Here is a 21,578-nt window from a genome sequence, read left to right on the forward strand (position 1 = left end):
CTGTGTTTAGCTTATTGGAATCCAGAAAATCTAAATAAAGGTATCTGTGATAAGATCTGTTTAAAATTTGTTACAGAAAAGAAGCTGCCTTGGAGGTAAGGATTGTGGAAGAAGTGAGTGAGCTTGAGAGCTATGTGTTCTAGCAACTAGAACACCCCATAAATGTTTCTTTAAAAGCACCCTCCTGAGCAGGAGAATGTTCATCTTGAGTAAAATTTACCAAAAGCAGCTGTGTGCTGAACACGGATCACTCTACTGAAAGTTGACTTGTGAACAATAATTGTGACTTACTGGCTTCTTTCTAGGAAAACCAGGAAAATTTTGTGAGGATTTTAAAATAAATCAATAACTTTTGATACTGCAATCCAGGACATGCAAGTGACCCACACTGAAGTCATGAAACAGGAACTTGAAGCAAACATGTAACACCTGCAGCTGATCTTGTTCTGGGACTGGCACTAAATGCTTTCAACAAAAGGTCTCTTCTTATGTTACCCTAATGTGGAAAATTAGATGAAATTCTGAGTGGCTTCTAAGTAAGAATGTTCTAGTGAGAATATAGAGCAGGACCTCAGAAGGTCAGTAAGACTGGCTTAAGGCATTGTTGAGTATTTGTAAAATGCACTAATTATATTAAGTGCCACTGTAAACCAAAGAGCTTCCAACCCTGAGCACTAACACCACTCTCCATCTGGCATTCAGGTGCACAAACTGACTGGCAAAGTGTCTGTCCTGAGGATGTACAGGAACAGAGGGGTGTGGAAATGCACAGTGTTTCTCTCTGCATTGACAATGACTCCTCATTATGAGGGCAATGGGGTACATCTGACACATATGCTGAAAATGAAGATGCAAATATTTACTCTTTTTTATTGGAGAAGCAGTTATTATTTATAGGAGATACTTATGAATGCATTATATGATATTCAGTGCCACTTTATATCCCATGTGTACAGCATGAGGAATGTATATCCTCTAGAGGTGCGTCCATGCACCTTACTACTGCTAACAGCTCAAATTTAGTTCAGGATATAAAATCCTCAATTTTCAGGTTTGGGATAAATTCAACTTTTTTGGGGTGCTCAAGCCCAAATGCCCACTCAGATGTCTCACTGTCTTTGATCTCTGGAAATGTTCATTTCAGAATTAACTTTGAGAGTACAAAGATTTACATAATTTAAATAATTAATCTTAGCTTTGAACATTTACCAGACACTGTTATGAAAAATCCCATCATCTCTTTCCTTGTCCTTTTTCCATCAGCTGTTAACAACGGATGGACATTCCATACCTCAAAATCTGTAAAATTGCCAAAAATCTCGTGGAAATCTGTAATTGCAAAGTTTATACTTTAATTAGCAGTAGTAATTACTGTCTATCATTCATAATGCATTCTGACCAATAACTCTGCTGAAGTGGATGAAGTCATTGTGAGATGCTGTATTAGTAATGAAAGGGCAAAATACATTACAGCCCTGTTGTAATAAGAACAAACTGATTAAAACCAGAACTCGTGGACACAGCCAGGGGCACAAGCATATTGCTACCAAAAAAAACCCAATTAACATCTGCACAAATATGTCCTGAGGCACAGGAAAAAATGCTGAAATTTAAGAAAAGCAGCACTACCTAGTCCAGATTTACACGACAGCATCACCATCTTGTTTTCATGGGGACAATGTTCCCAGGGATGAATCCATTTGTGTTTTCCTGAAAAAATCTACAGAGCTTTGCTTACAGAGGTTGTTGAAAGAGCCTGTGCCTGTTTTGGGGGAGACAAACAGCATGCAGTGACTGAGAAATTGTATTTTTAGTTGTGAGGGGAGAAAACTGACTTGGAGGAGACTGAGGGAAGCCCTCAGTGGGGTCTGCAGCTTCCTCCCAAGGGACAGCAGAGGGACAGATAAGATCTCTGCTCTCTGTGACCAGAGACATGACCTGAGGGAATGGCTGGAGCAGGGTCATGGGAGGTTTAGGCTGGATATCAGGGAAAGGCTCCCCAGGGAACAGGGAATGGCCCCAGCCCCAAGGCTGCCAGTGCTCCAGGGGCATTTGGATGACACACTCAGGGATGCACAGGGTGGGATTGTTGGGGTGTCTGTGCAGGGCCAGGGCTCCCTTCCTACCCAGGATATTCCACGACTCCATGCAATGGAATCATGGCTCTGTGGCTCCACAGCCACACACTGGAACACGCCCCTCAGGACAGCAGAGCCTGAGGCTCCTCCACTGGGGCCTGTGTGGAGGAGGAGTCCGAAGCTGTGAGCTGGAAATTTGTCCAGGAACCTGTTCTGCAGTCCAACTTTGCTGAAAAAATCCACTGCAACTTTTCCAGGAGGAGGTTATTCCCAAAGAGAAATGGAGGCACAGGAGTACTGGAAGGAGACAGAATCCTAGAATTGTTTAGGTTGGAAAAGACCCCTTAGATCACCCAGTCAAGCCATTAACCCAACACCACCCTGTCCACCAGACCAGTGGCGTCTGAACTAGAGGGACAAGCCCAGTGCAGGAATATCTCCAGGGACATACTGGAAGGAAGCCTAAAAGGCTTTGGGTGGATGTAGGATTGTAACAAGCAGTATTTCTTTCTTTTCCTTTTCTCCCTACAGAGAGGTGTAGATTCCAGGAAAGGAGTTCCCCAAAGCAGAACATGAAAACTGAAATAAAATAGAACAAACGCATCAAACACAAGCCATTAAATAATACAGAATATTTATTTTTTTTATACCCTAGAAGCTGGTCTAAAATATGTACCTATTTAGTGCTTCAAAAGACTGAAAGATACTCCTTCTTCTGCAGGAACATAGCACTTCACAGCTCTTCCATTCCTTTTCAAAGTAAGGAAACTCTCTTGGCAAATGTATTTTTGCGATTGCACTCATCAGGCCTGACAAGCTCATGCTCCTTGACTTCTCTGTTAAAAGCATCACAGGTGAGTCTTTGGTGAGGTTGGGCTGGGATAATGTGATTATTTCCAGCTGTCCTGGAACTGGCAGTAATGGTGTAGATGTCGGTTCTGGGGTATTTCCACATGCAACAAATTTCGATCATTCCTCTTCTGAAGTTTGCATCATAGATGTAGAAAAGGATTGGTTTAGAGGCTGAGGAACTGAAAGAGATCCAGGTGATGGCCAGGAAAAGCAAGGAGCTCTTTCTGTAGTCTGTTTCCTGTGGGTGCCACAACTGTACCATGAAGAAAGGCAGCCAGGACAGAAGAAAATTCAAGACAAAGATGAAAAACAACTTGGTAGTTTTCACTTTTCTTCTTAAGACAAGATTCATTGTCCTCCTTCCAGCTGTGCCTTCAGTCCCACTTCTCCAAATGTAGGTGAAGAGTTTCTGGTAGCAGCGGATAATGAGGAGTGATGGGATCAAAAGCAACAGCAATGAGAGGTGGAAGACACCAGAGGTGACTCCTAGCTCAGAATTGGGGAGGAAGAAGTTGCAGTGGTGGTCACTGCTGGAGCCATAGAGATAACAGGCCGGTGATGCAAACAGAGCACCACAGAGCCAAGAGACCAGAGTCATTCTCTTGACTTTCTCCCTGCAAACTCTGAAATTCAGGGGATGGATGAGAGTGTAGCATCGATACAAGCTGATGGTGAAGAGCACATCCATCTGGACCCCGGGCGTGAGGTACTGGATGTACCTGACCAGCCGGCACATGCCGCTGCCCAGCACCCAGCGCCCGCAGCTCAGCTGCAGCAGCAGGAAGGGCGCGCTCCCCACGCTGCTCACCAGGTCTGCACACGCCATGGACGCCACAAAATAGTTGGGGGGGGACTGTGTCCTCCTCCTTCTGTAGATCACTGAGCAAACCAGGAAGTTTCCCAAGACAGAGATCAGCCACAGCACTCCCCAAACCATGCTGGCAGCTGCGATTTCCCCTGGCCTCAGCCCATACTCTACCAGAGAGTGGTTCCTGCTCAGGCCGGCTCCTGGGAATGGAGGTTCTGCCATCTCGTAGCCAGCAGGAGGGGAGGAGGCTTTGGGGCTGCTCGTGTTCTGCATCAGGAGCAAGGTAAAGAGAAGAACAGAACCACTGCTGTTATCCATGCTGCGAGAAAACTCGGCTATGTCTTTTGCTCAGGCTGCAGACAGAGAGAAGAGAAAAGGTTTTGTTGAACAACTCTGTGTGAAAAGCCCAAAGTAATCAATAAAACATAACTCTAAGTAGTCTCCATACTCCTTAGAGTAGTAGATTTCAGAGAAAAGGGTCAGAAATATATGGAAACACAATGTGTCATGGCAGAGAACATTAAATTTCATGCAGATTTCTAGGAATGGCCTGAGTATTTCAGACAGGCATTTCTGCCTACGGAAAGATCAGTGTCCCGTTCACAGCTGGAGACTGAGGTGCCACACCACCAGTGCAGGTAAGCTGCAAACTGAGCAGAACATGGCCCACCAATCCTAAAAATGATCTGTACTTCCTGCTGTCCTTGGAAGTGTCAGAAAAGCAGACCAAGAGGGTCCCTGCATTCTTGACTTGACCTTGAGCTTTGCAGCAGAAGGTAAATACTGAGGGAGGAGGTCAGTGTCCTCAGACAGATGAGATGAGAGGTTGGGGGAGGGATGGGGGAGCTTTTTGAGTTCCAGCAGTGGAGCTTCAGCTTGGCATGTCAGCACTGTCAATACATGTGGCTGCAGTCAGCTGTCAAGCATGTCTGTGCTCTGGAGAAAATCCAGGGAGATGGGGAATGTCCTTACCTTGGTCAGGGGCCTTCCACCCAGGCAGCAGCAAGGCTGACCCTTCACAGCAGGACCAGCCCAAAGGTTCTGCAGGTCTATGGGTGACCCAAGGGACAACTGAAGGACTGCCAGAAGCAACCGACACCAACAGTCAACCAAGAACCTCTGGCCCCGATTTTGTAACAGAGCTCTACAAGCTGAGAATCGCTGTGGCCCAAGTGCAGCACCCAGCACCAGGCCTTGCTGACCCTCATCCTCTGCAGCCTGCCCGGGTCCCTCTGCAGAGCCTTCCCAGCCTCCTGCACATCCACAGTGCTGCCACAAATGGGAGTCACTGCTGGCTGCCCAGTGGGGCACTCGGCACCCTCAGCCATGGTCTCCGCTAACGGTATCAGACACGACCGGCCTTGCCCAGCTCTGGAAGGACAGTCACCCTTGGGTGACATATTTTCCATGATAATAACATATTCCTTGATAAGCATATGAGCAGCTTATCTGTTCCCCCCCAATGCTCAGTAACTGGGGTTTTATGAACTGCTTCACACTTTCAGAATTTCAGAACTTTAACACTCATTGTCTTGCCTGTCACCCCACACTCAAGCCCTTCAGCAAACAGAGTTTTCAATTCCATACTGCTTTTAATGCCCCTCCTCCTCCTGCTGATTTATCCCAAGGCAGGAAGATGCCTAATTCCTCTTCCTAAGCATCTCTGAAATCAAAAGCAGTGGAAGGTTAGAAAAGGCCTGGTAGCCAAATAGGAGAGGCCCTCTGTTCAAAATTCCTCTACAAATCAGCACCAACTTTTGCTTTCAGAGAGAGCACTGAAATTCCTGGGATCTTGGTGGTACTAACACTGATATTGCAGGTCAGTGCTGGCCACGGTGTCACCAGCAGAGCAAAGAGCTCATCAGCTCAGACAGCCGTGGATCTCCTTCCATTAAAACCAGCAGGTGGTAAATGTATGGGAATGTGTTGCTTTCCAAACTTTGTAAAATATTACTAAATATAAATGCCTCCTCTGGAATGTAGCCATTGAGAAAAGATGTTGGACTCTGGGTTGGTAGTGCTGCAGCGGAGAGGAAAATTCAATTACTAGTTTATCACTGAAAAAATCCAGTTTGAAAGCAGGAAAGAGAAGGAAATGGAGCAGAAAGTCAATTTTCCAGTATGGAAAAACATTCCAAGGCATTCAATTCTCCTTCTTTTGATTCCACATGGTGTTTATCAATGTTTTGATTTTCTAGATATAAACAAATCATATAGTCCTTTCTGTTTACATGTTTCTCTTAGATTTTTTTCTCCTCTTACATTTCCTGTCCTTCAGGATGATATACTGGTATATTTTACACAAAATAAATACATCATGGGTAAAATTGTGCATATCTTTTTCAACCAGACTTGGAAAACTGGGCACTTTACTGGGACCACCTGTGCTATCAAGATTTATTTTGTGGCTAAAACATTAGGAGAGCTAAAAGGAGCTTTTATTTGAAAAGGAGGTTCCATGCTGTGTTCCAGAGGAACCTCTCAATGTGCCTGATGGTATTTCACTTCATTCTTAGTGAGTTCTAAGGCCCCAGCTCTGAGCAGTATCCATGTCTTTAATACAGGACTTTCCAGGCAGCTATTTAGATTACTTTTAATTTGAAGCTCTTTCACTATGAAATGAGAGTCTAAACCTTGATTCCCTTTTGCAGTGTACTTGCTAGAAAAGTCACAGTCCATTGTAACTCAGATGAGGTGTTCAGCATGTCTCAGACGTAGCCCAGCACAATTCAATTTGTCCTGCACCAAAAAAAGGGGGCTTGAGAAGAGGTGAATGTGAGAGATAGGAAGCTCTGGTTGAACAGCTTGAAGGAAAGATTAATGCCATCAAACTTTTAGCAGAAGGTTTTAAATACTAATTTCAATAAATACACAGGACTGTGGTTTATCCTAGCAAACTTTAATGGCTATTGTGTTTCAATTTACAGCTACACTGACTTAAACTTTTGTTCATTAAACTTTTATTCAGTTGCTGTCTAGATCTCCTGTTCTGAGCTGCATTGCATGGCTGTTTTCACCAGTTCTCCTTCCCTTTGGTTATGCGGGGAAAAAGTAAATCCCCCAAAAATAAATTGAAGGAGGTTGAGGGGAGAAGTTGTATTTTAACTTGTGAGGGGGAAAAACTTGGAGGAGATTGAGGGGGGCCCCTCATGGCTGCCTGCTGCTTCCTCAGGAGGGGAAGCAGAGGGGCATCTCGATCTCTGCTCTCTGTGACCAGGAACAGGACTTGGGGAATGGCCTGAAGTTATGTCAGAGGAGGTTTAGTCTGGAGATCAGAAAATGTTCTTCCCCCAAAGCGTGTCGGGCACTGCCCAGGCTCCCCAGGGAATGGTCACGGCCCCAAGGCTGCCAGAGCTGCGGGAGCGTTTGGACACCGCTCTCAGGGATGCACAGGGTGGGATTGTTGGGGTGTCTGTGCAGGGATTGTTGGGGTGTCTGTGCAGGGCCAGGACACATTTCCAGCCCCGGATATTCCCAGCTCAGGGCTCCACAGCAGCGCTCAAGGACAGCGCCCGGGACGCCGGCGGCTCCTCCGGGGCAACGCAGCCCGCCGGGCTCCGTGAGGGCGGCGCTGCCGCGTTCGCCCGTGCGGGGCCGGGCCCGACCCGGCCGCCGTCGCGCCGGGCGGGGCCGCGGGAGGAGCGCGGCGGGGCCGGGATGGCGGCGCGGGCCGGGCGGTGCTGCCGGGCCGGGCTGAGCGGCGGGGCTCTGTTGTCCCAGGCTCTGCTGGCCCAGGCTCTGCTGTCCCGGGCTGCCAGCGGGGTTCCAGCCACGCCTCGATGGGGACGCGCCGCTTTGTCGTCGGCGCCCGCGGTGAGCGGCAGGGAAGGGCCGCAGGCTCGGGAAGGTGAGCGCGGCGTGCCCGGGGCGGTCGGGCTGCACCGCCGGCATGGCGGGCAGGGCTGCACGGAGCGGAGTCTGTGTTTGGTTGTGCCCAAGGGGAATTTCATCGCTGTGTGTGCTCCTGGGAAGCCTTTGGTGTCGTGCCTGGCCTGTGCCGGTGGGAGCGATGGGTCTGGCTTTTCCCGGTGGGCACCTGGAGCACGGCAGGTCGCTGAGAGCGCCTCTGAGTGATGTCCGGTGATGCTGTCGTAGCTAAAAGTGTCGTGTCCTGGCCTGAAATTACAGATGTTTTTAACAGGAGTAGTAAAGTTGTGACGTGTGGCTGTATGTGAAAGCACCACAAAAAGGTAGGTAGAGGGATTATCTCTTGCACCACCCCGAACAGATGTATCGTTCGGTTTAAGATTTTAATAGCAAGAAAAGGATGAAGAGACATCGAGTTCTCTGATAAGGGAAACAAGTAACATGTGAAATCCAGAAGTTTTTCTGGAGTAGGGTTGTAAGACATATGAATGATATAAAAAAGAACCCAAACATCCCTTCTTAAATCTCAGTCATTGCTTTATGCAGAATATGCACAATCGATGAAACCTCTGAATTCAAACCAGGCTTTTGAAAATAAATGTCATCAGGTCCACCTTTGTATGTCTGAGGCCACATTATATTCTGGTGTGGTTTTTGGACAGTGGGGTTTGGAAGTGTTTTAGAGTTTGAGGAGGAGGAGGAAAAGAAGGCAGACCAGCATGCAAAGATGAGTGTTTAATTGGAAAATCCAGTGATATTTGGTGACTTAATGCGTTCCTAGGGATCCCTCACCACAGCTCCAGGTGAAATCAGTGAGCTATAAAGTAGAGCCAGGAGAATCCCAGACCTGAAATGGATTAAACTCTTTCACTTCCCATTCCACTTTCTCTGGAAGTGCCCAGGGAGCAGGATCAAGGTGTTCCCCACTCCCAGTTCTAGAAGAGAAGCAATCCAATGTCCAAACTGTTCGTGCAGGGTTAGTTGTGCTGCAGAGTGGCACAGAGGAGGGTGTGAAGCTGTGCTGTCAGAAGGAAAGGATGGAGCCATGGCACTCTCCTTTGGAAATGGGAACTCTTAAATTTATCCATTTTGTGCTGCTGGTGGAGAGTGATTTGTGACTGCTGTGTGGGAAAGAGGAAAGGGAGCATAGGAATGAAGGCAGAAATGTTCTTCATTTTTGTCCTTCGTTTTTGTCCTCCAAGTTCTTTTTTATCTTATCTTTTACAAAATTAATTGGTAATCTTTACTACTGAGTATCTGATCTTCCCCTTCTTCCATGTAAAGATTGGGGAGCATTACTGGATATTGTCACAAAACTAAAAAAACCCATACAGAATTATCCTACATTTTTTGCTCTCAAAACTGTAGAATTATTTATTTTTAAAATGTATTTTTGTTAATCTCTTCTGTTTTTCCTTTTTTTAGGCTCAGTAAGGAGAAGAGGCAGGACACCACAGTTTGTAAGATCAGTGAGTACCGAAATTTACAGGCAGCTCATGTGTTGGGAGAGTTTTCTAAGCTGTGTGTTGTGTCAGTTTGCCCAGCAGCCCCTTCTGCAGTCAAATCCTGGTGGAACAATCCCCTGGGAGCATTCCAGGCCAGCACCTGCCTCCTGTAATCTTTTCAGTCTGTGTTATCAAAAATATACACTGAGCTGATGGTTAATTTGCACTGGCACCAGGGAGTGTAGGTCTGGAAAGTATCTTAAAGTGGCATTTCCAATAACCCAGATATGTCAATGCTGTTTTCAGACTGAGTTTACAGGATTTGTGATGCTTGTTTTCTGGCATAAAGCTTTTCTTTTTCTAAGAGCATTTGGCTGAAATGCTGGTCAGTTTTTGGAGGGTATAAGCTATTTCTGCAACGTACTGATACATCGTCCCTACTCTGGAATTTCTATGGCAAGAAATTTCAGCATTATTAAATATGAACTGTTCCACATCTACAGAATTCCAGAATTCTAGATTCATTGTCTTGTCTAAATGTTCAGGCCCTTTAGGAAATAGAGTTTGCAATTCTGTACTGGTTTGATTCCCCCTCCTGATTTATCCCAAGGCAGGAAGATGGCAAGTTATTCTTCCTAAGCATCTCTGCCATCAAATGCAGTGGAAGATTGGGAAAGGCTCTCTGCTAAAAATTCCTTTACAAATCAGCACTAACTTTGGCTGTAAAGGTGTCTTGAAATGTCCAGCTGTGGGAATTGGTTCTTGAAATCATTGTTTGATGTGTTGATCCTGCCTTGTGGTAGATCCCACATATCTCCTGTCCCCTTTTCCCTTGATCAGGCTGCACCCCCCAGGACAGAGAGGATGGCTGTGGATCAGGACTGGAGCAGTGTGTACCCAACAGCAGCTTCCTTCAAACCTGCCTCTGTGCCTCTCCCCATCAGAATGGGCTACCCAGTGAAGAGAGGAGTGCCTCCATCAAAAGAAGGCAACCTAGAGCTTATCAAGGTAAAACATGTGCCATGGCTGGGGGGGGTCACTTTTAAAGTCACTGTTCACTAAGGCTGCGCTGCTTTGATTGGATTATTTGTCTTGGTGACTGCTTTCTGCTATTAAGTCATATGATCCTCTCAAGTTTCTAAGTGGTAACAAATACAAAGTTAATTAACAAGTGAATGATATCAGGAGACTTTTTAGGATGGTCATGCCTGTGACTTTTGTCACAGAGTTAAGCCTTTCCCTAAATCAGACTTGAGAAGAGTCTGCTTAAATGAATATTTCCTTAAGCATGTTATACTGCCTTAGCAAATGTGAGAAGTGTAATCAGATTTCAGTAATGCCCATTTACTTCTGATCAGACAAAAAACTATTATTTTGGTAAATCTTAATGTGTCTGTTTCAGATCCCCAATTTTTTGCATCTTACTCCTCCTGCAATTAAGAAGCACTGTGCAGCTCTTAAAGGTGAGAGGAGGGGTTGAGGTTTTTTTGGGTTGGTTTTTTTTTTGTTTGTTTGTTTGTTTAGTTGGTTGGTTTTTCTTTTTAAACCATCTCTGGAAGTTTTCAGACAAAGCAAGATGTGACTGTGTGTGATGGAGGTGAGGCATGGTACACTTGCAGAGCTGGTTATTCAGCTGGTTGTGGCTGGTACTGTCTGCCTTCCTGCTGCTGCCAGGAGTCATCCAGGTGGTAGCAGACAAGTCTCAGGAGGTTGTCAGCACAAGAATAAGACTGAAATGTTACTTTAGCACAAGACCTTGCTTGAACTGATGAGTTGATAGTTCAGTGCTTTCCAGAAGGTGAGTGATGAATGTGACTCGGTTCTCAGAGAACTCTCTGATTGGGCAGGCTTCATCCATTATGGCCTGCATTTAATGACCAAAGAGCTTTTAATATGAGACCCTCTGTGAGAGCAGGGTCTGCTGGTGAGACACAGGGTCTACTGGAGTCCAGGAGCTTTCTTCCACTCAGAAAAACTGTGAGGGGAACCTGCTGAACTCAGGCAAAGTGATGAGGGTGGTGAGACACTGGAAGAGCTTGCCCAGTGAACCTGTGGATTCCCCATCCTGGAAGTGTTCAAGCTCAGGTTAGACAGGGCTTTGAGCAGCTGGATCTAGAAAAAAATCCCCAAAGCAGGAAAGTCACTTCCAGCCCAAACCATTCTATGATCCTGTTTGGCATTTGTGAGGCTGCAGCTGCAGTGCTGTGTCCTGTTTTGGGTAAGGCAGTACAAAGACAGACAAGGCAATACAGGAGCAAGTCTAGCAGAAACACTGCTGTTAATTAATGAGCATGGTTTCTCAGACTAGTACTTTTAAAAACATATATTGCAATTCATTTGAAAGAAAAAAAAAATCAGCCAAATACACCAGAGGTACAGGTATATAATACACAGATAGTACTAGGAGTGTTTTTCTCTTTATTGTACAGATTTCTGCACTGAATGGCCAAGTGCTCTGGACAGTGATGAGAAATGTGAGCAGCATTTTCCCATTGAAGTGGAAACAGTAGATTATGTTTCTTCAGGGACTTCTATTCGGAATCCCAAAGCAAGAGTGGTGACCTTAAAAGTAAGTGGTAGTTTTGGTAAACAGCCTTTGCTTCAAACCCCTCAATGCTTGGGTTTCTTTCCCAAACATGCCAGTGTGATCTTCTGTAAGGAAATGAGAGAAATAGAGGGAACTCAAAATCACACACAAGTGAGTACATCTGTGTGTTCCTCACCAAATCTGTCCATTCGTATTCACTGGCCTTGGGACTTGTAAGGCATTGTGGGGATTCTATGCAGGTATAAATTGTTTGAATACTCACATTATTCTTGCCTTATGTTAAGACTTCAGTGTGATACAATCCGAAGAAATTCTGCAAATTATGGACTGTTCCACACCTACAGAATTCCAGAATTCTAGTACTCATTGTCTTGTCCCCCACCACATGTTCAGGCCCTTTAGGAAATAGAGTTTGCAACTCTGTACTGGTTTGATTCCCCCTCCTGATTTATCCCAAGGCAGGACGATGGCAAATTCTTCTTCCTAAGCATCTCTGCCATCAAATGCAGTGGAAGATTGGGAAAGGCCTGGCAGCTAAGATGGAAAAGGCTCTCTGTTAAAAATTCCTCTACAAATCAGCACTAAATAAGCTTTTTCAACCATCTCTGAAAGCTATACTATGCAGGCATAAATTGCATCCTGAATAGCTCACCTTGATAGAAGAGCTGCCTGTCTCAAGTACTTCCAGACTTCAGAGTTTGGATTCTCCAAGGAATTAAAGTTGTTTTCTCCTTTTCTTGAAGGTTAAACTTTCCAACCTGAATTTGGATGACCATGCAAAGAAGAAGCTGATTAAGCTCGTGGGAGAGCGGTACTGTCAGGAGACAGATGTACTCACAATTACAACAGACAGGTGAGCTGCCAGAAGGACACAAAAATATTGTAGCAATGCCCACAGCTGAGAAAGGACTGGGTGTCTTCCACTAATACCAGTTATTGTCTTGGTGAATTATTATAATTTAAGGCTAAAATGGCACTTAATTAACACTACTCCTGTTATTAACTGTTAAAAACACATTTTAAAAGAGTTCAGACTTAATGTATGTTGGATTCCACTTTGGCACAGGGGGCAAAGAAGTTTCTAATGTCTCCAGAAGATTTGTAAATCCTTGGGTATTGTATACAAGGTATACAATATTTTCCTGCTGCCTTGCAGCTGCCCATTCTCCTGTGTTCTTATTACTCAGACTTCCATGATACTATTCTTGGTTGTGTGTAATTGAGAAGTACACAGGAATCAACCACTCATTTCCTAAGATTCCCTACATTACACAATAGAAAGTTTAATGGCAGATTTTAACTTTTTATTCAGAAAAATGTTTTTGCATTTCCAGGTGTCCCCTAAGAAGGCAGAACTATGATTATGGCATGCACCTGCTCACAGTTCTGTACCACGAATCCTGGGTAAGCAGTTGTGCATGGACTCTCTAAATGTGCTCTCTGTCATATTTTAGAGTAAATAACCTTCTGTTCCAACTCACTTTTCTTCAAATTCAACCAAGAGAACATTTTGCAGGATTCCAAACTCCTGTCTGTTAATTAGAATATATCTTTTCTTGGGCTCTTCCTGGGCTGCAGTAAACTGTGGCTGTCATTTGGAAGTGTTCTTCTTAAATGCTCTCTCACATACCTTGTCTCTTGCTCAGAAAAGGGGCAGCCTTCCCACTTTCTGACTACAGATGTTCCATTCACAGGGAATTCTTCACACTTGTCTGCTGTATTTTTGTGGTTGTGTTGGTGCCCTTCAACAATTTTCCAGGGCATTGTTTACAGAAAACAAGTGAGCAGCCTGAACTGAAATTGTTGTTGTTGGAAATCCATAGTAATGTTCTGGATGACTGAACTTTGTTCAAATGTCCCATGTCATTATCCCATTGTTTGAGACAGACAAAGCCTTCATCATCTCCATATGTCACTCTTACAGAAGTTGTACCTTATCCAGTGCTAAAGCTCATACTGACTGTTTTCAGTTCTTCTAGAGTAGGAAATGTCTGTATTTAGCATTTTTATGAATTGTTCTTGATTTTGATCACTGCAGTGCTGATGTTAAGAACATCCTAAGGAGGATAAAATATATTTCCCTTTCAGTGGCACTTGCCTTGAAGGATAATTTTGTAATTTTAGAGTGCATCAAATTAAATTGGTGGTGAAAAATAACATTTGCTGTACACATGGATGTTTTTCTCCCCAGCAGCATCACATTGCATTACAAATCTTAAATTAATGGCAGCTAGTTTCCAGTATTAAGCAATGACAAGGGAGCTAGACAGTGCTCACTTTAATAACTTCAGACAAACACCATGGCTGTGCTGGGCTCCAGCTTTAATTAGTGCTGGCAGACAGGGCTATGCAATATTGATATGGGAGTGTTCAGTGTGTATTGAATATGCACAAGTCTCTTGCACTTTTATTACCTTTCATCCTCCACGTTAATATTTGATGAGTTTGTCAATCACTTGTAATTGTCTTTGATTCCCATGAAAAATTAATGGTTTCCTGAGACATGGGATTTTATTTTGTGTGACATGTTTTATTTTGTGGCATGTTTTTTTCCCCCCTGATCAGGGATAATGCCTTTTAATAACTTGCTGAAAGATAGTTTGGATCCATTTTGTAAACCATGAGCAAACAGTCTGTGGTTTATTTTCATTTACATGAACTTTAATATTGGAGGGGGATGGACAGGGCCTGGCCTTCCATTTTGGCAGTAACATCAGTCCTGTTTGCAGAACTAATTGTAGGATTTGATGACTTTCCCAGCAGAGTAGTGCCACACTGTTAATGTATGTGGCTGATGGAATTGAATCCAAAGATGAGGGCAGTGTTCCATTCCTGCTGAGTGAAGGAAAGCTGGATCCATGTAACTTCTGCCCTCAAGCCTGAAAACTTTGCCCATGATCTCTTTAAATGTGGCAGAACTCCTATGATTTATGTTAATATCTGGATTACTGCATTTTGTCAATTGGAAGCATGCATAGGGGGAAATGTTATATGCAGATATACATCAGGAAATGGAATTTCAAGTGTAATTATGTTTTGGTTGCCAGGAATGCATCATCCTTTTATTACAGTTACAAATGCAGTATCAGACCCATCAGTTCACTTATTTTAAAACAGTCTTAAAAATCTTCAAAACCTAAGAATGTTCATTTATTTTCTCATTCTAAAATACTTGGAGATGTTTTGCTTCCTCTTTACTAGTTGTCTTCTTATTAATCAGATATTTGTGTTTTATTAGCTTTCAGACTATATTAATTAGATGGCTGATTTGCTCCAATTAGTAAGAATTGAATTTCTCTTCTTTGGACTTCTTCTGTGATTCCTTTCATATTATCCCCAAGGACTGTGCCTGGATTGAATTAATCAGTGAAAGAGTGAGCTATATTGATGGATTATTAATCAGCAGCTTAACCAGTTCTATTTTTGCTGCCTTCAGATGCTGGTACTGCTTGATTGCTGTAACATCACTCCAAACCTGGATGTGTGTTTATGATTCAAGTGGTTTTTAAAAGAGTTAGAGTTTGCTGCCCTCGAGTGGTTGAAAGGATCCTGGATGGATTTCTTCTCACAGCTGGGATTAATAGTTAATCACTCAAAAGTCCAGTTCTGTCAGGAGCTGAAAGCAGGAATGAGAAGCAAATGCAGCACAAAGTCAATTTTCCAGTAAGGAAAAACATTAGGAGGAATTAAATTTTTATTGCTCCAATTCCATGTGGTGTTTCAACATACACAGGATGAGGGAGAGTGAAGGATCTTGATTCAGCCTTGCTAAGCTGGGATCTTAAAAGATTACTAAAAAGTTGTCCTGGATTTTCTATTCTCCACTTCTTCTTATAGTAAGAAACAGAAAGGTGAGGGAAGGATAAAAATGAAGAATGGGCAGACAGCATGGCACTGGAGGCTTAACTAAAATTTATCAACCCTGCAGCTGTATAGTTTCCTTGAATTTCAGAGGAACTACTTTTGCATTTCTTTTTAGAGCTTTAGGTGGCAAGGCACTGGTGGGATGCAGTGTCTGTGTTTGCATGCTGAATGGGTATTTTTACATGACCACTGATGATAACACTCAAATCCACCATACAGCTTTTCTTTAGGCTTCATCTTCATTTTTTTTTTAACTACAGTCATTTTAAGCCATTCCAAATAAACATAATTTTTGCCACTTCAGATCGTGCCAGTAATATTTGGTAACAGCAGAATTTTGCAGTTTCATAGTGGGAGTTTACCTTGTAATTCAGCCTAAAAAATGTGGAAAGAATATGAGTCCCCTGCTGAAACCTAAGCAGGCCCCTGGCTAGTTAGGATTCCAAAGCTCATGTTAGGAACACTCAGGATGTTATGGCATGGGGGTTGTGGAGTTGCAGTGGAAGGTGGAGGAGACACTCAAGTCTTGCTGGAGCTCCATGGGCACCTTTAGTGTCACTGAAGATGTTCAGGGTGAAGCTCCTGACTTGGGGACCTTAGAACAATGAAGGGTGGTGTAACTGTGCCCTCCCTTCCTAGAGCAGGCTTCTCTCTCAGCGTGGTTTAAGTTATGCAGACTGAGGCTGAAGTGAGGCTAGTCTCCAAATGTTGGGATATGTCCTTTGTTTTGAACCATGGATTGCATTGCCTGCTCACCAGAGTCAGCTGAGAAAATCCTCATCAGTAATGGGAGCCAGAAAAGGTAAAGCTAAAGTGGCTTTACCCATATTCTCTGAGTTCAAACATTTAAAATCAAAGGAAGGAGGTTTCCTGACAGGAATTGTGTATTCTATTAGAAAAGGTTACACTTTTTTTTATACCTCTTGGAACCAAAAAGGATGAGCATTTCATCAAAAGGTTGAATTAGGAATTGTCTTTGTAATATTTCTGACTGTAGTAAGCTTTTTGTAATACTTTGTGCTTAAGCTCCATATTTGTTGTTGCTGGAGGAACAAGGCTCCTTTTTGATACATAAATACAATTTTTGAGACTGTTCAGTTTTCAGTCTATGTTGGAGTGAAACAAAGTCTCGTGGGGCATAGACATTAATAAACTGAACAGAAAATCATCTTGGATTTTTAATATCACTGATCTGTCTTGATGAGATCAGAATCTTATCTGGTCAGCCTTCTAAAAACAAAGTGAGGTAGATAAATACCTTACAAATGACCCTTTCAGAAACCTGGATTTTCCAGAAAATGCATGCAGCTACTCCAGCCTAGGGAAATTAGATATTGTCCTCAGTTTTGAAGAGACTGATGGCAACTTTCCTGAGTTAGTTACAGAGCCAGAGACTAAACGTAAGAGCATCATTAATTATGAGGGCATCATTAATTATGGGAGCATCTCTTATGTAGTATTAGTCTTTAGGGCAGAGTTCTGTTTCTGTTTCTCTGCTTGTTCTCCTTTAGTGTTATGCATTTGTACCTCACTGCAATTTTTATCCTGATAATTTCTCTTGATTTTCCCTTGACCCTCTAGAGGTCCTACCTGTCCTGTGCCATTGCTGTGCCCTAGAAAATACAGTACTCCTTATTCAGAAGAATGGATTTTAACTTATTCCACATCATCAAGCTATTACAATGTCTGTATCCAATCTCATATGATACAAATAGGTTTTGCCTTTCTACAATCTTCCAAACTTCTGTTGATATTTCTGAGTTGTTAATGAAATAGTACAGATCAAAGTGTATTACATCCAAAGAGATAAGCACATAATTGTTTTGGCAACTCCCTTAGGATTCAAGGTTCCCAGTAACTTGGAAAATGTTAGCATAGCTGTCATTTATTAGGTGAAAATCTAAGATTATTGTACCACAGAGCATCTTTTATTTCAATGCAATACAAAGGTATAGGTGTATTTATTCCAGGCTGTACAGAGTTTGAAATTCGACTTGCCATTTAAGGACCTTTGCTTCCCCTCAAAAATAATCCTTTTAAAATACCTGGTCTTTGCTAAACAGCATTAAATATTTAGCTGTTCAAACCATTGACAAGAATATTAACCAGCATGAGTCATGCTTTTAATTGTCCTCAGGATTTCTGTGTGCCACTAGAGAAATTTTAGTTCAAATATTTTTCCAAAGGAAGATCAAGTAACTGAAAATTTTAAGCCTCTGTATCATTGCAGCAACAAAATTGTGCAAGTTGAACAGGCTGAAAAAAACCCAAGCACATTGATGGTGAAATGCCTGCTTAAGAGATCCCAAATTCTTCCCTTTCTTCTGCACTTTAAGGTACCATATAAAGAGAAGCCTTTTGTTAATGGCTTGCATGTAAAAAGCAACTTCACTGTCCAAAGTCTATTTCCGCATTCATACTCTTTCAGAATTCAGATTAAGCACTGTGAAGGTTTGTAAATCTCCCAAAAGACTGGCTTAAACTGTAGCTAAAAATTTGCTTAGAAACAAATTCTTACTATGTTTATGGCATTGAAAAAATAATTCTTTATCTTTGCATTAGGAAGTGAAAAAATAGCCTTTTATGCCTCTTTAGTCATAGGTTTAGATCTTTGACTTTATATGGAAAAGTGTTTTCTGGTGTTTTGATTTGGAGGGGGTTTTTTTATTATTATTGTAAGGTTTTTAAGAGGAAAAGGTTGAAAGTATCAGCTGAGTGCATCTGTAGCCAAGCTGGATAATACTGAGATTCTGTCTTAGGTGTAACAGAGTGAGGAAACCATTTTTCGTGAATTCTTGTTTTTAACCTGGTTCACAAAGTGGGGATTCTAGGAAAATGTTACACAGCACCACACTTGGATTCCACTTCTCACACTTTTATTCTCATTTTTAAGACTGCAGTTTTAAAACCGGTGAACAGTTTTTAACATGTTCCTTAACATGTTAAATCTGCAGGGGACAAAAGTAATTCAACTTTAAATTGATAAAATTTGAGTGATAAAGACCTAACTTTTGAGCTTTATTTAATTGTCCTTATTAGTTTTATTCATAACACTTTGAACTGAGACTTCAACAGGTGTAACATTTCCACTGTTCAGGCTTCATGGTGCTTGTCTACCTAGAGTATGTTTCCAACTGCCTGTATAATTCTACAGTCACTTTTCTCTTGCAGTAAATTCTGTTGAAAAGATATCAAAATTTCACTGGATACAGTTTGCAAAAACTAGTGGATTTGGAAATCTCCCCCTACTGTCAAGTCCCTTCCTGCCTCCCCCTCACCTCCCACCACGCAGTCAAGATTTTATTTTAAAATCCATGCTGACAACATCATTCTGCTGGGAAAGATTCCAAGAAAGAAATACTCAACAGTTGCTTTAAAATCTTGCTCTGTAATGCTCAGTAAGTAGGGAAATCTTAATCTGTTTATCAGCATGCATCTCCAGAATCCTGTGAGTTGCTGTGTACAGAGAAGGATATTCCTGGAGAGGCAAATGTAATACTGTGATTAGTCCTTGTTGTTTCTGCTGTGACTTAGAGGTGTTTAAAAGCCTCACAGGGGTCTTTTGTTTGAACTTCAGACATGAGTTTGGTCCAGGGAGTGACCAGCATTGATACCCATATTCCCTTACCCCTGAGAAACCCTATCCCTGTGAGAGAGGCTTTGGCTTGGAAATTCTGTTGGACTTCAGGGGAAAAAATGTCTTGGATAGCCTCTCTGCAGGTAACCAGGGGATGTGTAGAGCAGGATGATGCTGTTAATTTAAAACTCTAAATCTCCACCCTGGATTGCAGGGTTTGTCAAGTGGACAAGGAACACTTCACTGTGCCCACTTGTTCCATTAATGTTTCAGCAGTACAGGGCTACAGGATGTCCTTTTGTTCCTGTTTGTCCCCTCCAGAAATTGAGTGAGGTCCTTTTACTCCTGTGCTTTATTGTGTCCAGGGTTTAATGTCAGTCATATGAACCTCTGAGCAGTGTGAATTGCTGCTTCTGACTAAACATTTGGACTCAGACTCAAAAGACAAGAGATGCCATTTACCAGGTGCAGGACACAGCAGTTGGGAAACTGTTTTAAATTCAGATGGAGGAATCCAAGCACACAAGAGTTGCAGGGTGAAAAAAAATCTTGGGGTTTAATTAAAGGTTATTGAATACTGTGGCTTGACTGCAGCTACCTAATGCTTAGTGGAAAGAATAGCCTTTAAATAAACAAATGAAAATACCAGCACACACACCCCTCCTTACCCTTCCCAAACAAAATATACCCTGAACAACAACAAAAAAAAACCCTCCTACACTGACTTGCAAGATGTTTTTTTGGTTCTGCATAGCACAGCTAAAAATTTACTGAAGAGCCCTTTTTGGCAAGTGATTTTAGAAAAGACAAAATCAGTGTGATATAAAGGCTTTACAATAAGGTTTCTTTAAATATATTTCCAGAGAAATGCAGGTTTTATTTAGGCATGATTTTATAACAATTATAACAAAAACATGAATAGCAAACCTAAACCCAAAATACTTCAAATTGTGATTCATACATAGGTGAGGTAATATAAAGATATGACCTATTGGTTACATCAGTAAAGTACTAAATAATTATAAATGCTCAAACATACAGCCTGCAATATATAAAAATGCAAATATATAAAAATGTAAATATATCACTGAAGCATCTGTATTTATCAAAGTACAATAAAAAATAGCAAGTTACAATATTTGAAATATTCTTTAAAGATTCTTTCAAGGCCTGCTGGAGAGATGTTGAAAGATAGAATTGATACAGAACAAGTGTATGTACAGGCATTGGGATAGTATCTTCTGTCAGTGATCCTGTCTAATTTTGCAGCACTGAATAGGTAAAGATCAGCACTTTGTGGATAGAGATTCTGTTGAGCAATGTATTTTGCAGGAAGAAGAAATGGATTTGTTGGTGGTGCTTTTCTTCATGAATCACTTCATGGGTTACTCTTTAGGCACTGCCTCAGTTTCCTCCCACCAGCCAGTGCAGCCAGACCAGAACTCTGTGCTAGAGACTTAGTTCTGCTTCCAGAACTGCAGTGCTGAGGGCTCTTTAAAATTACTTTTTTTTGCATGGTTTTTAGTTACTCATTATGTACAGTCCATAAGCTTTTTCTCCCACTCTGACTCAGCCAGTTGTATCTGCCAGATACAGAAAGAGAGATAGGAGTTCATCCTGCTCATACAGGCTTGAGTTACAAGGAGGAAATACCTTCCACCACGAATGCAGTTTTTATTTAAAGAGAATTGCTATGAAGATCAATTTCTTCAAATTATTGTTGCTTTGTTTCAGTCCTGGGTAGCTCTTAAGGTTGTGCATTTTCTTTCAGAAAACTGAGAAGTGGGAGAGCGAGAAGTCTGAGGAAGACATGGAAGAGTATATCTGGGAAAACAGTCAGTCTCAGAAAAATGCCTTGGACACCCTGCTTCGAATAAAAGCCTCAGAGAATGTCAGTAATGTCACTAAGGAGGAGCTGCTGGCATCTGAGGTGGTGAAAAATTACAGAAACTCCGTCATTGCGCTTAAAAATGAAGGTGAAACAGAAAGTAACATATCTCAGTACAAGGAATCTGTGAAGAAACTATTGAATATACAAGCATGAGAAGAGCAGATCTCATTACAGAGATATTCAACTACTGTGTTAGTATTTCTGATTATATGGATGTATAATTATTCAGAACTTGAGCCAAAAAGTTGATGATGAGTTAAGTCCTGTCCATGAATCTTGTCTTTTGAATAAAGTATGTTTGGATTCATACTGGTAACTTGAATGTTTTATTCTGTGTTTTGTTAGCATGATCAGTCCTGTGCTTAATCACATTCTGATTTCTCACACTTCTTTGGGCATTTAACCTAGAGCAACAATGTCAAAACTAATGAAATTAGTTAATACTTCTAGTTCCATTAATTAAAAGTCTTAAAATTAGGAGCTCTAAATGTTTTCCAAATGCCATTCAGATTTTTGCCTATGTTTAAAATAAGGATAATGTTGCCTAAGAATCTGACTTGGAGAGGTGTTGAAGCACTCTGGACGGTTTAGATTCTCAGTTATTGTGAGGGCAAACAAATATCCTATGTTAAAGCAGCTGTCTCTAAA

The 21,578-nt window shown here is 42.2% G+C and overlaps 2 protein-coding genes across 4 annotated transcripts; one reads left to right on the forward strand and one right to left on the reverse strand.

The window, feature by feature from the left end:
- Positions 1 to 2,832: 2,832 nt before the first annotated feature.
- On the reverse strand, positions 2,833 to 4,776 carry LOC135456213 (probable G-protein coupled receptor 19). Its single transcript, XM_064729946.1, has 2 exons — positions 4,711 to 4,776; positions 2,833 to 4,091 (listed from the first exon to the last, which is right to left on the reverse strand). The coding sequence occupies exon 2, from the start codon at positions 4,054 to 4,056 to the stop codon at positions 2,833 to 2,835; it is 1,224 nt and encodes a 407-aa protein (XP_064586016.1). The 5' UTR covers positions 4,057 to 4,091; positions 4,711 to 4,776.
- Positions 4,777 to 7,368: 2,592 nt separating this feature from the next.
- MRPS35 (mitochondrial ribosomal protein S35) lies at positions 7,369 to 21,246 on the forward strand. 3 transcript variants are annotated; one of them, XM_064737007.1, is made up of 8 exons: positions 7,369 to 7,585; positions 9,031 to 9,074; positions 9,891 to 10,058; positions 10,453 to 10,513; positions 11,480 to 11,619; positions 12,342 to 12,451; positions 12,933 to 13,002; positions 20,811 to 21,246. In XM_064737007.1, the coding sequence occupies exons 1-8, from the start codon at positions 7,396 to 7,398 to the stop codon at positions 21,081 to 21,083; spliced, it is 1,056 nt and encodes a 351-aa protein (XP_064593077.1). In that variant the 5' UTR covers positions 7,369 to 7,395; the 3' UTR covers positions 21,084 to 21,246. The 3 variants fall into 3 exon arrangements, with proteins under 3 accessions (XP_064593077.1, XP_064593086.1, XP_064593094.1); XM_064737016.1 differs by having other exon boundaries at positions 7,369 to 7,551; XM_064737024.1 differs by lacking the exon at positions 7,369 to 7,585 and adding an exon at positions 8,488 to 8,581.
- Positions 21,247 to 21,578: the final 332 nt, after the last annotated feature.

The sequence above is a fragment of the Zonotrichia leucophrys genome, chromosome 1A, assembly GCF_028769735.1.
Source record: "Zonotrichia leucophrys gambelii isolate GWCS_2022_RI chromosome 1A, RI_Zleu_2.0, whole genome shotgun sequence".
Classification (NCBI taxonomy): Eukaryota; Metazoa; Chordata; class Aves; order Passeriformes; family Passerellidae; genus Zonotrichia; species Zonotrichia leucophrys.

Coding starts and splice junctions, on each gene's coding strand:
- LOC135456213 (XM_064729946.1), bottom strand. CDS start 4,056: ATGGATAACAGCAGTGGTTCTGTTCTTCTCTTTACCTTGCTCCTGATG.
- MRPS35 (XM_064737007.1), top strand. CDS start 7,396: ATGGCGGCGCGGGCCGGGCGGTGCTGCCGGGCCGGGCTGAGCGGCGGG. Junction 7,586..9,030: donor AGGGCCGCAGGCTCGGGAAG/GTGAGCGCGGCG, acceptor TCCTTTTTTTAG/GCTCAGTAAGGAGAAGAGGC. Junction 12,452..12,932: donor CTCACAATTACAACAGACAG/GTGAGCTGCCAG, acceptor TTGCATTTCCAG/GTGTCCCCTAAGAAGGCAGA.